Source organism: Pseudoliparis swirei, chromosome 20, assembly GCF_029220125.1.
Source record: "Pseudoliparis swirei isolate HS2019 ecotype Mariana Trench chromosome 20, NWPU_hadal_v1, whole genome shotgun sequence".
Taxonomy (NCBI): domain Eukaryota; kingdom Metazoa; phylum Chordata; class Actinopteri; order Perciformes; family Liparidae; genus Pseudoliparis; species Pseudoliparis swirei.
The window spans coordinates 27,998,008-28,010,903 of record NC_079407.1 but is presented as its reverse complement, the minus strand read 5'-3'; the positions used below and the strand labels follow the sequence as shown (position 1 = coordinate 28,010,903).

The 12,896-nt window shown below is 47.2% G+C and overlaps 1 protein-coding gene across 4 annotated transcripts in view; it reads right to left on the bottom strand.

The window, feature by feature from the left end:
• The window catches only part of naalad2 (N-acetylated alpha-linked acidic dipeptidase 2), a 56,471-nt gene that overhangs the window by 16,873 nt on the left and 26,702 nt on the right, over positions 1 to 12,896 (bottom strand). For 2 of the 4 annotated variants that reach the window (XM_056441690.1, XM_056441691.1), the window contains exons 2-12: positions 10,848 to 10,987; positions 8,274 to 8,398; positions 7,564 to 7,681; positions 6,704 to 6,890; positions 4,629 to 4,730; positions 4,360 to 4,485; positions 4,087 to 4,167; positions 3,209 to 3,314; positions 2,528 to 2,621; positions 2,015 to 2,110; positions 55 to 140 (exon numbers count right to left, since the gene is read on the bottom strand). In XM_056441690.1, the coding sequence (XP_056297665.1) occupies positions 55 to 140; positions 2,015 to 2,110; positions 2,528 to 2,621; positions 3,209 to 3,314; positions 4,087 to 4,167; positions 4,360 to 4,485; positions 4,629 to 4,730; positions 6,704 to 6,890; positions 7,564 to 7,681; positions 8,274 to 8,398; positions 10,848 to 10,927 (1,201 nt within the window). In that variant the 5' untranslated portion in view covers positions 10,928 to 10,987. Of the gene's footprint in view, positions 1 to 54; positions 141 to 2,014; positions 2,111 to 2,527; positions 2,622 to 3,208; positions 3,315 to 4,086; positions 4,168 to 4,359; positions 4,486 to 4,628; positions 4,731 to 6,703; positions 6,891 to 7,563; positions 7,682 to 8,273; positions 8,399 to 10,837; positions 10,988 to 12,896 lie in introns of those variants that run through there. The other 2 variants (XM_056441693.1, XM_056441692.1) reach the window with 2 other exon arrangements.

Below are 12,896 nucleotides of genomic sequence, written 5' to 3'. Positions count from 1 at the left end.
TGGTTGCGTGTTCAATGTTGCTGAAAGCTTTCATGGATGCTGGTGGATCGGTACCTGGTTCCAGAGCTCCTCTGATCCTGCCGATGACATTGTGGATCCGGGTCACCTGGTTGTTGGTGTGGAGGTTCATACGCACCTTCCTGCCACACACAGGTAAACAAAGGAGTGATTCACACGGCGGAGGAAAAAATACAGCGAGAAAATAAACAGAGGAAGTGATCAAGAAGAGTTGACAGGAAACATTCCCAAAGGAACGGAGTCTTTCTATCTGATGTTAAATGCAGCCGGTTCATCGAGTGTCATCGTTGATGAGGTAGAGGAGAGGAAGGCAGGGAATCTTCAGGAAGTGTTTCACGCCTCGAAATTCATTTAGACAGAAAAAGACTTCAGGCGAAGTACGAGAATAACACGCCGGTGAAGTTCACCAAACGTCCACCGCAGGTCAGACACACAGAGACTCGCCGGCTGTTCGGCAGCCTTCCTGTGTTCCGCCTGTTCGTGGCGCCGCTGAACGCCGGCTGGCTGCTCGCCACACTGAGTGAGAGAAACAAGAGCAAGTGGAGCAGAAGAGAGAGAGACCCTCAACTGGGGGAGGGGTTGACTACAGGGTTCGTACGGTCATGGAAAACCTGGAAAAGTCATGAAATTGTAAAATGGTTATTTCTAATTACACAGAAAACTCTTCATGGGATGCAGGAATGTCCACAATAAGATAAACAAGTAAATAAATCCAAAATGTGTTCCTCAGTGTAGCGTATACACATAGACAACACCTGTATCAAAGAGATAAAGAGGAAGCACATATTGCAACCTAAGACATACATTTTATATATTTATTTATATATATATATGTATACATATATATTATATATACTGTGTATATATAAATGTATATATATGATATATATAAAAATATATGTATCATATATATACAGTTATATAAATATATACATATATACATTATATATATACGGTATATGATATATATAAATTCTCTTTATATATATATATTTTCTATATATATATTTATTCCATATATATATTTATATATATTCATATATATACATATTATATATATATATATATTTGTATGTATATATATATTTATAATATATATGTATATATTATATATATGTATATATATTTGTATGTATATATATTTATAATATATATGTATATATTATATATATGTATATATATACATATATTTGTAGATGTATGTGTGGAAAAGTCCTGAAAGAAAAATCCCAAAAAGTTTTGGAAAGTCATGGGAAATTTGCTATATTCATATGTTCATTGACGCTGAGTTTTAAATAATTAATCTGCTTTTAAAAGAATGACGCTCAAAATATAAGCGAAATAAAAAAACTTGTTTGGTCATGGAAATTTGGTTTAAAGTCCTGGAAACCCCATTGGTCACCATGGTGATGAACCTGTTCAATGGTCATGAGGATGAACCTGTTCAATGGTCATGAGGATGAACCTGTTCATTGGTCATGAGGATGAACCTGTTCATTGGTCATAAGGATGAACCTGTTCATTGGTCATGTGGATGAACCTGTTCATTGGCCATGAGGATGAACCTGTTCATTGGTCATGAGGATGAACCTGTTCATTGGTCATGTTGATGAACCTGTTCATTGGTCATGAGGATGAACCTGTTCATTGGTCATGAGGATGAACCTGTTCATTGGTCATGTGGATGAACCTGTTCATTGGTCATGAGGATGAACCTGTTCATTGGTCATGAGGATGAACCTGTTCATTGGTCATGTGGATGAACCTGTTCATTGGTCCTGTGGATGAACCTGTTCATTGGTCATGTGGATGAACCTGTTCATTGGTCATGAGGATGAACCTGTTCATTGGTCATGTGGATGAACCTGTTCATTGGTCATGTGGATGAACCTGTTCATTGGTCCTGTGGATGAACCTGTTCATTGGTCATTTGGATGAACCTGTTCATTGGTCATGAGGATGAACCTGTTCATTGGTCATGAGGATGAACCCTTACTGGCTCTTGAAGTCCCCCGTGAAGCCCGGGCCGATCCTGTAGGGAACATCCAGAGTTCCCTTCCAGTTGTTGGGTGGCGTCGGTCCTCCCATGTTCCTGTTGGAGAGCAGATACAGGAGTTCACATCTTCTGGGCAAAAAAAATACAAATCAGCGCCTCAATTTATTCAATGACGCCGCGTAAAAACTAAATTCAAGATTTAAATTACAATGTTTGAAAGGCTTTGAAACAGCTCAGCAAATATTATTTTGGTTGCTCTGACATGTACAGATCAGTTCAGTTCTCACATCACAACTGGTGACAGCTGCAGTTGCACTTTGTGTTTTGGCTTGATTAGCAAAAGGTCAGCATGCTAACAGGCTAGCAGAAGATTAGCATGCTAACAGGCTAAACCACGGGGAACACCATCCAATCATCTGCCTCCTATCATCGTCACGTTAGCATGTTAGCATGTGATAGCGATGCTCTGAACGATTGAATGCTTGAGCTTGTATATAATTATAATGTCTTTACTTCAGCAGGTGAACGGCATCGTGGTAGCCAATCGGATGCACAGGAATCTTGGGAAGGCCCGCCCCTTTCTCAATGCTGGACCTGTAGGTGTATTCTGTTAAATATAGTAACACACATGTTAACACTTACACAGATACACACGGATACACAAAGATACACACGGATACACAAAGATACACACGGATACACAAAGATACACAAAGATACACAAAGATACACGAAGATACATAAAGATACACACGGATACACACGGATACACACAGATACACACGGATACACACGGATACACACGGATACACACGGATACACAAAGATACACACGGATACACAAAGATACACAAAGATACACGAAGATACATAAAGATACACACGGATACACACGGATACACACAGATACACACGGATACACACGGATACACAAAGATACACACGGATACACACGGATACACACGGATACACACGGATACACACAGATACACACGGATACACACGGATACACACGGATACACACGGATACACACGGATACACAAAGATACACACGGATACACGAAGATACATAAAGATACACACGGATACACACGGATACACACAGATACACACGGATACACACGGATACACACGGATACACAAAGATACACACGGATACACACGGATACACACGGATACACACGGATACACACCCTTAGCCGGGTACCCGGGTGTGAGTGGGTCTCCGGCTCCGTTGAGGTTCAGAACATTTCCTCTCTGAGCTCCTCCGCCGGGTAGGTTCCACCCATCAGGGTAGGTCTACACACACACACACACACACACACACACATACACTCACACACACACACGCACACACAAATAATGAGGTATTATCACGGCTGACAGCATCTCCTCAGAGAACTCCTGGGGGTGAAGGAGGTGAAATCTAATCGACTGTTTACCATCTCGATGCTGTTGACACACCTGAGTGTGTAGCTAAATGTGTCTCAGGTGTGGTTTGCGTCACTAGTGTGCAGGTTGCACTTATTGTGTGTGTGTTGGAGACGGGTGTGAAGGCCGGGGGTGAAGACGGGTGCTGGAAGTGGAGAGGGAGCGAGTGAGGAAGACCTCGACCTGGTGTCAGACCACGGGGCGATCCGGTTGGTCGGACACCGTCAGCTGACGGCCTCGAGCTTATCATGTCAATATGTTCCACGACAACCTGTACTGCATTTACAGAGGCTGTAAACACACACACACACACACACACACACTTGTAATCACGGACCTGTGAGGACCTTGACTAGAAGGTGTCGCACACACAAACAAACACACACACACACACAAACATACAGCCTCACACACTCACTCCCACACACTCACACACACTCACTCCCACACACTCACACACACTCCCACACACACACTCACTCACCCACACACACACTCACACATACACTCACACACTCACAGACACACACACACTCACAGACACACACACTCACAGACACACACAGACACACACACACACACTCACACACACACATACTCTCTCACACACACACACGATGCTGAGGTGCAGCACTTGTACCTGGACCCCAGCAGCACAGTAGTCGTCTGGGTCTGAGAACATGATGACCCCCTTTGCTCCGGCGGACATGGCGTTAGTCACCTGAGACACACACACACACACACACACACACACACGGCTGACTTCCTGTTTCTGTCTCAACGTCCTGCGGATCGGGTTGATATTGACGAATTGCTTGTATATTCAAAGTTATTTGTACATTTGGCTGCTCTCCATACATTCGACCTCATATTTCTGTTTCCTTTAACCGAATCAACACCAGGACTTTGTCACCTTGTTGCCTCTGAATATTTTCCCGTATCTGACGATGACGATCTTCCCGGTGGCGTTGACGCCCATCTCCTCCTTCAGCTGGGAGAAGTCTTCTGTCCGGCCGTAGTTCACGTACACCAGATCCCCCTGGAGAGGAGAGGGCGGTTAGCATTTACTCCTGCTGTGAACATGTAATTAAACACTCCTGACAGTAAACAGATGTTGTTTTAGTGTGTGTGTGTGTGTTTTTGTGTGTGTTTTAGTGTGTGTTTTTGTGTGTGTGTGTGTACCTCAGGTTGGCCTTTGGCAGAGAAGGCGCTGTATGGAGGCACGATGTCAGAAACATGTTCATAACCCTCTGGAACGGGCTCGGCCAACGATGTGTTGAAAACCTGTGAGAGAAAGATTAATTGGCGCTTTATTCTTTTTAATAAAGTAATGTTTCCACTGTCTACTCACTGGGAAATAGCCAGATTTACTCTAAGTACACTGAAGTAGTCCGCTGTTTTCATTTTTCGTTTCTCTCATAAGTTTTTCTTTTTAAGTTTCGTATTGATATTGTCTTGTGTGAACGTTTCTATCTTTCATGCTTTTATCTTTTATCCTGTATTCTTTTACTGTAAGGTGACCTTGGGTGACTTGAAAGGCGCCTCCAAATAAAATGTATTATTATTATTAAAGGTAGTTTCACTTTACTTGAGTATCATATTCTCGCTTACTTTTTACTGCAATATATTCATCTGACAGCTTCACCATTTTGTCCCAGATTAAACAATTAGCATTTATCTATTGGATGATCAATTAATTAGCTAATTACTAGCCAATTGATATTTTGATAATTGGTTATTTTGATGAATTGATGATAGTATCTTTCATGCAAGAAATGCCAAACATCAAGCAAAAAAAGAAATTACATTTTTTTTAAATTTCCCCAAAATATCTCTATTTCAAAAACATTGTAGGGTTCACTAGTGGTGCTTGTGCATAAATAATAATCAGAAATGTGAATATAATGCTTAAGTGGGTAAATGCATATATTAGAGCAGTCTGGTGAGCTCATAAATGTACATCACGTTACTGGAATGCAGACTTTAAAACAAGGACAACACTTTTACCACGTAACGTTTTCAAAATATATATTTGATATATTATCGATATCTTGTCCATTCCTAAATCTAAATGTTAACCATAACGGTGTTCCCTGAATGCAATGAGGTAGAGAGACTCCGCCCACTCCTCCTCTCTACCTCCACCTGATGGATGGTGGAGGTCTGGATGGTGGAATATGCCGACTACCAATTCTTCATCCACTCTGTCGTCTTCATTGTGTGGTTCCTGTGTTTTAATTAGTGTGTAATGATTCCTTCTGGTCACATGACATCTATGACACCTGTCCATCCTGGAGAGGGATCCTCCTCTGTTCTCTCCTCAAGGGTTCTGACCTTTTACCCTGAAGGGTTGTTTGGGAGTTGTTCCTGATCCCATGTGAGGTCAAAGGTCAAAGGTCAGGGATGTCTATGTACAGATTGTAAAGCACTCTGAGGGGAATTAGTAATTAGTGAAAATGGGCTGTACAAACAAACTGAACTGATGGAGTGTTGGCGCTGCAGTGGCCCTGGTCTGGTGTCTCTTGTTTGTTTCATTCTCTTTCCTCATCGACTCCCGGAGCTTTGTCTCTTCGGAGGCTATCAAAGGACCTTGGACCTGAGCGAGCCTCAGTGTTGTGTGGAGGTGCAGCAGCAGCGCTCTGCACACTGCACCTTTGTTATCTCCACAAACACTCCGACACGGTTTGTTTGTGTGATTAAAATCACAATCCCTGAGAACTGGACCTCAGCGGGGGGCCGAATGTGGAGGAGGGAGAAGTTCACCAGAGAGCTGGAAGCGGAGCGACGGGATGACACCGCAACACGGTGATCGATCCTCATGAAACTGAAGCGTTCCTATGAGTTTCTCCCTGATGCCGTCGAAGAACCATTTCTGGTTCCACAGAGAACCTTTCAAACCAGGGTTCTCTAAAGAACCATGTCCTTAAAGAGTTCTTCAAAGAACCTATAAAGGTGTCTCAAAGAACCTTCAACAAATGGTTCTTTAAGGTCCCATATCTGGTTCCACAAAGCACCTTTCAAACCAGGGTTCTCTAAAGAACCATGTCCTTAAAGAGTTCTTCAAAGAACCTATAAAGGTGCTTCAAATGAAAGTGTTTCTTCAGTAGGTGAGTGTTCTTCGTAGAACCACAGAGCCTGGTAAAGAACCTTTCTGGTTGCGTGTGTAGCACTGAGGCTCATGTTTCGCGAGGCTGAAATGAAGACACTGGTCTTGGGGGTGAAACCGGAGGTCTTGATGTTCTGCGATGTGCCGTTACCTCGCCGCCGAACCGGTCCACGATGGAGATGTAGTTGGGCTGTGATTGGTTGGGGTAGGACAGCAGCACGTCGTAGGGCACCAGCTCCACCGAGTCCAGGCCGAACTCCAGCCACTCTTCCCCGATCTGCTCCGCGTATCTCAGATTCTGCTCTGTGCCGGCCAGGTGGGGGAGGCGGGTGAACTTCCTGTGGGGAGGATGTGAACAGTTAGCATTCAACACGGTGTCTTCAGAACGAGAGCCTCCGCTCGCTCAGGCAACGCGTGAAGCTTGTTGTTGGACTTCACTTGATCCAGCATGATCCAGATCTCTAAAAAGCCCTTCTGGCAACCATCATCTTGACTTGTCTCTTTAAATGAAGAGTTCCAGGAAGTCGTGACAGGGACCTGGAGCTCCGTGGACGTCAGCCAACATTCACGTGAGGATATATGTGTATATACAGGATATACATGAGCTGCTCTCGCTTTGACAAGACACAGGAGGCTAACATTTACACAACAATGAATTGTAAGTTGTTTTTTCCAGGGAAGCCCCAAACTAAATGTACCCTTTAGTCTGTGTCCATGTGCAGGCTAGTACTAGCAGTCTAAGTACTTTTCTTCAATAAGGAAATAAGAAAAGTTTTTATTGAACAAAACATTCTTCAATGTAAAGATTTGGCCTGTTGGTGGAGTTTCAACATGAAACATTAGGGTCTGAAAGTCTGTGAAGTATTAATAAGACAATAACTATGAGTGCTGGGCATTCAGGAGACCGTCTCCTTCACGAGGAACTCCTCCCCAGACTTTAAGTGTATCTTCCAAGTAGACCACGGTGTCTGTCCCTCGTGACGGGTTGAGCGTGTCGGTGCTGTTGTTTACCAAAGGTTTCGTCTGATCTGGTCCGGCTGCATTCCCCGCAGGAGTTCCTTCAAATATTTGCTAGAAGTACTTTTGTCCACAGCGTTTGGTTGCAGCCGCTTGTGGTTCGCAGACCAGCCTGCGGCACAGACACACAAACACACAAACACACAAACACACAAACACACGGCACGTTTCACGGGACAATTCAGAATGTGTCAATCAGTGCTCAATTGCTTTTTGCATCATGGTGGAAAAATGGCATTTCAGATGGAGTCGTTGGTTCTGGACGGCGTGTGTGAGGCTGCAGATGAGAAACGTGTCAGAGTGGTGACAAACTAATGACGCACAAACACACACACACACTCTATGACCACTCGGTCACACACAAAGTAGAAAAAAATCAACTCGGTGGGGGTCGGTCCCCACGGGGAACATTGGTCCCCACGGCATGTGTTATATTATGTTGTGGACCCCACCGGGATATAGAAACACACACACACACACACACACAACACATGCGCTTCAAGATCCAACGGAAACACAGATTTTTGTATCTCTTAATAATGTGTATTTATTTCTGCTCATTTCAGCAACTACCGTCACCTCCATGCAGACACCTGTCCGCTTGTCTTCATGAAGGACTTCCACTCATCACCGACCCTCAGAGCAGAGGAGACATCACCTGCAGATGAACGCTGTCCCGTGTAACTTGTGTCATGGAGTCTCACCTATGACGAAGCCCAGCAGCAAGGCAGCAATCACGGTCACAGTCCATCGGAGCCACCAGATTATCCTGGACTCCGTCCTCATCGTGGAGCAGCAAGAGTCCCGAGAGGCTCCACGCGCCGACTGGCTGTGCAGAGATCAGAGAGTCGTTAAGTAGAGCACGTGGGGGAGAGAGAGGGAGGGAGAGGGAGGGAGAGGAAGAGAGAGAGGGGGAGAGGGAGAGGGAGGGAGAGGGAGAGGGAGAGAGAGGGGGAGAGGGAGAGGGAGAGAGAGGGAGAGAGGGAGAGGGAGGGAGGGGGAGAGAGAGGGAGAGAGAGGGAGGAGAGGGAGGAGAGGAAGAGAGAGAGAGGGGAGAGGAGGGAGGAGGAGGAAGAGGAGAGAGAGAGAGGGGAGAGAGAGGAGAGGAGGAGAGAGGAGAGAGAGGGGAGAGAGGAGGAGAGAGGGAGGGAGAGAGAGGAGGGAGAGGGAGGGGAGAGGGGAGGAAGGGAGGGAGGAGGAGAGGGGAGGGAGGAGAGAGGAAGAGGGAGGAGAGGGGAGGGAGAGAGAGAGGAGAGAGAGGAGAGGGAGAGGAAGAGAGGAAGAGAGAGAGAGAGAGGAGAGGAAGAGGGAGAGAGAGAGAGGGAGAGGGAGGAGGAGGAGGAGAGAGAGAAGAGGGAGGAGAGGGAGGAGAGAGAGGGGAGGGAGAAGAGGAAGACGGAGAGGAAGAGGAGAGAGAGAGAGAGGGGAGAGGAGAGGAGAGGGAGAGAGGAGAGAGAGAGAGAGAGAGAGAGAGGGGGGAGAGGAGGAGAGGGAGGAGAGAGAGAGAGAGAGGAGAGGAGAGGAGGAGAGAGGAGAGAGGGAGAGGAAGAGGAGAGGAGAGAGAAAGAGGAGAGGGAGAGAGGAGAGAGGAGAGGGAGGAGGAGAGAGAGAGAGAGAGAGGAGAGAGAGGGAGGAAGAGGAAGAGGGAGAGAGGAGGAGGGAGGGAGGAGAGGGAGGAGGAGAGGAGGGAGAGAGAGGAGAGAGGAAGAGGGAGGGAGGAAGAGGAGGAAGAGGAGAGAGAGGGAGGGAGGAGAGGAAGAGGGAGAGGGAGGAAGAGGAGAGAGGGAGGAGAGGAGGGAGAGAGAGAGAGGAGAGGGGAGAGAGGAGAGAAGAGGAAGAGGGAGAGAGAGGAGGGAGAGGAGGGAGAGAGAGGAGAGAGAGGGAGGGGAGGGAGAAGGAGGGAGAGAGGAGAGAGGAGGGGAGAGGAGAGGAGGGAGGAGAGGGAGGGAGAGAGAGGGAGAGAGAGGGAGGGGAGAGGAAGAGGAAGAGGGAGAGGAAGATGGAGAGAGAGAGAGAGGGGGGAGAGGGAGGGAGAGGGAGAGGAAGAGGGAGAGAGAGAGAGAGACAGAGAGAGGAGGGGAGAGGGAGGGGAGAGAGAGAGAGGGAGGGAGGGAGAGAGGGAGAGAGAGGGAGGGGAGAGGAAGAGGAGAGGAGAGAGAGAGGGAGAGGAGAGGAGGAGGAGAGGAGGGAGAGAGAGAGAGAGGGGGGAGGGGGGAGAGAGAGGGGGGAGAGAGAGAGAGGGGAGAGGGAGGAGGGGAGAGAGGAGTGAGAGGAAGAGGGAGGGAGAGAGGAGAGAGAGGAGAGGAAGAGGAAGAGGAGAGAGGAGGAGAGGGAGAGAGAGGAGGAGAGGAGGGAGAGGAGGAGAGAGAGTGAGAGAGGAAGAGGAGGAGAGGAGGAGGAAGAGGAGAGAGGGAGAGAGAGGGAGAGGAGGGAGAGGAAGAGGAGGAGGGGGAGGAAGAGGAAGAGGAGGGAGAGGAAGAGGGAGATGAGGAAGAGGAAGAGGGAGAGGAGGGAGAGGAAGAGGGAGAGGAAGAGGAGAGAGAGGGAGGAGAGGGAGGAGAGGGAGGAGGGAGGGAGAGGAGAGAGGAAGAGGAGGAGAGAGGGAGAGAGAGGAGAGAGAGGGAGAGGGAGAGGAAGAGGGAGAGGAAGAGGGAGAGAGAGGGAGAGGGAGGGAGAGGAAGAGGGAGAGGAAGAGGGAGAGAGAGGGAGGGAGAGGGAGGGAGAGAGAGGGAGAGAGAGAGAGGGGGAGGGAGAGGGAGAGGAAGAGGGAGAGAGGGGGAGAGGGAGAGAGAGAGGGAGAGGGAGGGAGAGGGAGAGGGAGGGAGAGAGAGAGTGAGAGAGGAAGAGGAAGAGGGAGAGAGAGGGAGGGAGGGAGAGGAAGAGGGAGAGGAAGAGGGAGAGGGAGAGGAAGAGGGAGAGGAAGAGGAAGAGGGAGAGAGGGAGAGGGAGGGAGAGGAAGAGGGAGAGGAAGAGGGAGAGAGAGGGAGGGAGAGGGAGGGAGAGGGAGAGGAAGAGGGAGAGGAAGAGGGAGAGAGGGAGAGGGAGGGAGAGGAAGAGGGAGAGGAAGAGGGAGAGAGAGGGAGGGAGAGGGAGAGGAAGAGGGAGAGAGAGGGAGGGGGAGAGGGAGGGAGAGGGAGAGAGGGGGAGAGGGGGAGAGGAAGGGGGAGGGAGAGGGGGAGAGGGAGGGAGGGGGAGGGAGAGAGAGAGAGCCGGTCATTAGAGGTGTGTTTGGAGGTGGATGTTTGTCTTTTGCATCATATGTGCTGACTCGGCATTACGCAGCAGGAGAACGGAGCCGGTTCCTCCCGGTTCCTCCCGGTTCCTCCCGGTTCCTCCAGGACTTTTGACGGGTCTTCATCTCTGTGTGGGCGTGTCCTCGTTGAGCCGCGTCACGCTGCAATGACCTCAAGGTGAAGCTCTGGAGGAGGAGATGCTCATGGACGGATGTTCCCACGCTGCAGGACCAGAGGGCCTGAGGGCCTCAGGGCCTGAGGGCCTGAGGGCCTGCTCGACCCCTCTGGTCCTGGTCCTGGTCTACAGCTGTGTGTGTGTGTGTGTGTGTGTGTGGGGGGGGAGGACTCAGACCCCAGATCTCAGACTGTATGTGTGTGTGTGTGTGTGTGTGGCGCGGGGGCGTGAAGCTGGGAGAAGGTGCTCTGGCCTCAGGAATGTGGGGAGGACTAAGACCATAGACGGATTAAGAAACCACGGGCCCCTGGGCCTGGACGTGTCAAGGGCCCCGTCCGCAAAAAAAAAAAATAGATATTTTTTTTTTTACAAATACAATAAAGGTTTTTAAAAAAAATAAAATAAAATAAAATAAAAAACCTTATCGTGAACTTGCCTGTCTCCAGTTTACTAACTTTAAATATTCGATAGTTGTAACTAGTGTTGTCAGTTTAACGGTGTTAACGCAAACCCATTTTAACGCCGTTCATTTTTTTATCGCGAGTTTACCGCGAGATATTTTTTTTATAAACTGTTCAAAATAGTTTTTTTAAGCTCATGTAAGGAATCTCACTTGTCCCAGTAAAACCTATTTAAAGGAGCATACAGTGAAATGTTATGATGTGTTATGATTGAGGGGCTCCATTCAGACAGATCAGGGGTGGATAACATCATAATGGGGTCTTCATGAAGAACAACTTTACAGAAATACATAAACAGCGCATTTGTGTGTGTTGGGGGTGCTTAGACAGAGCTCTACTGCTATTGTTTTGCACTTGCTTTTTGGATTTCTCCCTACAGAGTTGAAGGGCCCATATTGCATGGAGTACTCAGCTCCTCTAAAGTCCTCTAGATAAACTGAGGGGATAAACACTCACTTGAAAGGTATCATGATGGTTTCTTTCTTGTGACATCTTCAAAGTGAATGTTTAGGCTATTCTTTAGTTTCTCAGTCGGACTATTGGGGCCCTGTTACTGACATGAATGACTTAAGCCTGGCATATACCGGCTACGGCGCATCGTGTCATATCATCATATTCATATCAATACAATGTTAATCACAGCGACGTCACGCGCGGAGGCTCAGGCCCAGGGGCCCCCTGAGCTCATGGGCCCCTGGGCCTGGGCCCGGTAGGCCCGTTGGTTAATCCATCCCTGACTAAGACCTCAGACTGTGTCTGTGTGTGTGTGTGTGTGTATGTGTAAGTGTATGTATATGTGTGTGTGTGTGTGTGTGTGTGTGTATATGTGTATGTGTGTGTGTGTGTGTAAGTGTATGTATATGTGTATGTGTGTGTGTATGTGTGTGTGTGTGTGTGTGTGTGTGGGCATCACACAAACACACCTGTGTGTTTCAGTTTGATCAGGAATACACACATCAACCCTTTAACTATTATCTTTCGCTCCATATTTAAACCAAAGGACTCGAGACTCTTTATGATTATAAATCTCCCCAAAAAAAAAAGTGATGAGATGAAAGAAACTCGATCGTGGAACTTTAACGATGACCAGATATTATTTATTGTTTTATTTAAATGTCTGTCAAGTTGAGTCAAAAACATGAAAGTGAAGCTTTGAGGTTTTTCTTATAGTTTTTGTAGTTTGTCTCAGACTGACCTCCTGTCACTACAGCTGCAGTTCTGTCTACAGACACAAGGTGGCGCTCACAGCCCACAGAGATGGAACCAGCAGCCATGTGGCTAATCTCAACCCAAAAATCAGACACATAATCTATTAAAACGTTAAAGCAATATAAGATATTAACACATCGGTCATGAATAAGCTTTTATTATCCTGCTTTGGCTTTCTTTAAAAGGTTAATAAATTGTAATGAATGGGTTTATTATGATTAATGAATCATTAAGTAATGCTCTTCATAT